Source organism: Eimeria tenella, genomic scaffold (assembly GCF_000499545.2).
Source record: "Eimeria tenella Houghton genomic scaffold, Eth_scaff3130, whole genome shotgun sequence".
NCBI classification, from domain to species: domain Eukaryota; phylum Apicomplexa; class Conoidasida; order Eucoccidiorida; family Eimeriidae; genus Eimeria; species Eimeria tenella.
Window position 1 is genome coordinate 1 of NW_013544290.1, and position 1,036 is coordinate 1,036.

Genomic DNA, 1,036 nt, shown 5'->3' on the forward strand with positions numbered 1-1,036 from the left:
CAAAACCGAGGGCGGCTGCCGCTGCTGCTGCTGGCCCGACTGTGCAACCTGGACTTTGCATGCAGCAGCAGCAGCAGCAGCAGCAGCAGCAGCAGCGGGGGCTGGCGTTTCCCTCGAGGGACAGCCATGGTGTCACATCTCTTAAAAGCTGCTGCGGCGCTGCAGCATCTTAAGCGGCCTTCGACTCTGCAGCAGCAGCAGCAACAACAGCAGCAGCAGCAACAGCAGCAACAGCAGCAGCAACCGGAGACCCTGGAGTCTCTGCTTGCCCTGCGGCTTGTTGAAGCCACGGTCTCTGCGTTTCTGCACACCATGACTCGCTACTGCTTCCAAGTGAGGGTTTAGGGTTTAGGGATTAGGGTTTAGGGTTTAGGGTTTAGGATTTATCACCCGCTTAGGCATTCACGCATTTGGTCTCTGATGCTCGAGACTGAAAGTCCACCGTCAAATACGCAGCTTAGGGATTAGGGTTTAGGACCTGGGGCTTGAAGCCTAGGGTTTAGTGTCTAGGGTTTAGGGTTTAGGGTTTAGGGTTTGTGCCGATTGCGCTTCGAGCTCCTCAGGGCGTTATTGAAGATGTGGCTCTGGAGTTCTCTGTACCCTTTGAGGGGCCCCTGGGGGGCCCCCCCTTGGGGGCCCTACCCCTGTGGGGCCCCCAGCAGCAGCAGCAGCAGCTGCTGCTGCTGCTGCCGGAGCCTCTACACTTTTTGGGGGCCCTTGCTGAGCGCTGCTACGTGCTGCAGCTGCTGCTGCAGCAGTGCAACCCTGCAGCAGCAGCTGCTGCCCGTCTCTTTCCCTCGCAGCAGCACACAATCAGCAACAGCAGCAGCAGCAGCAGCAGCAGCAGCTTTGCTGAAATACCGGGTGGATATGAGGAGCAGCAAAGGGCCCCAAATGGCCTTTTTGGGGCCCCCGGGGCCCTCAGGTTTTTTGAGTTTTGTGCTGCAGTGCAGCAGCTCGAGCCGCATGCAATCCCAGCGATAAGGGATGAGGACAGCAGCAGCAGCAGCAACAGCAACAGCAGCAGCAGCGGCAG

The 1,036-nt window shown here is 58.9% G+C and overlaps 1 protein-coding gene across 1 annotated transcript; it reads left to right on the top strand.

Moving 5' to 3' along the window:
* Positions 1 to 126: 126 nt before the first annotated feature.
* Positions 127 to 925, top strand: ETH_00037535 (uncharacterized protein; the record flags this gene model as incomplete). The annotated part of the gene is made up of 2 exons (XM_013379445.1): positions 127 to 333; positions 564 to 925. Coding segments are annotated over 2 exons (569 nt in total), but the record flags the coding sequence as incomplete, so codon positions are not given.
* Positions 926 to 1,036: the final 111 nt, after the last annotated feature.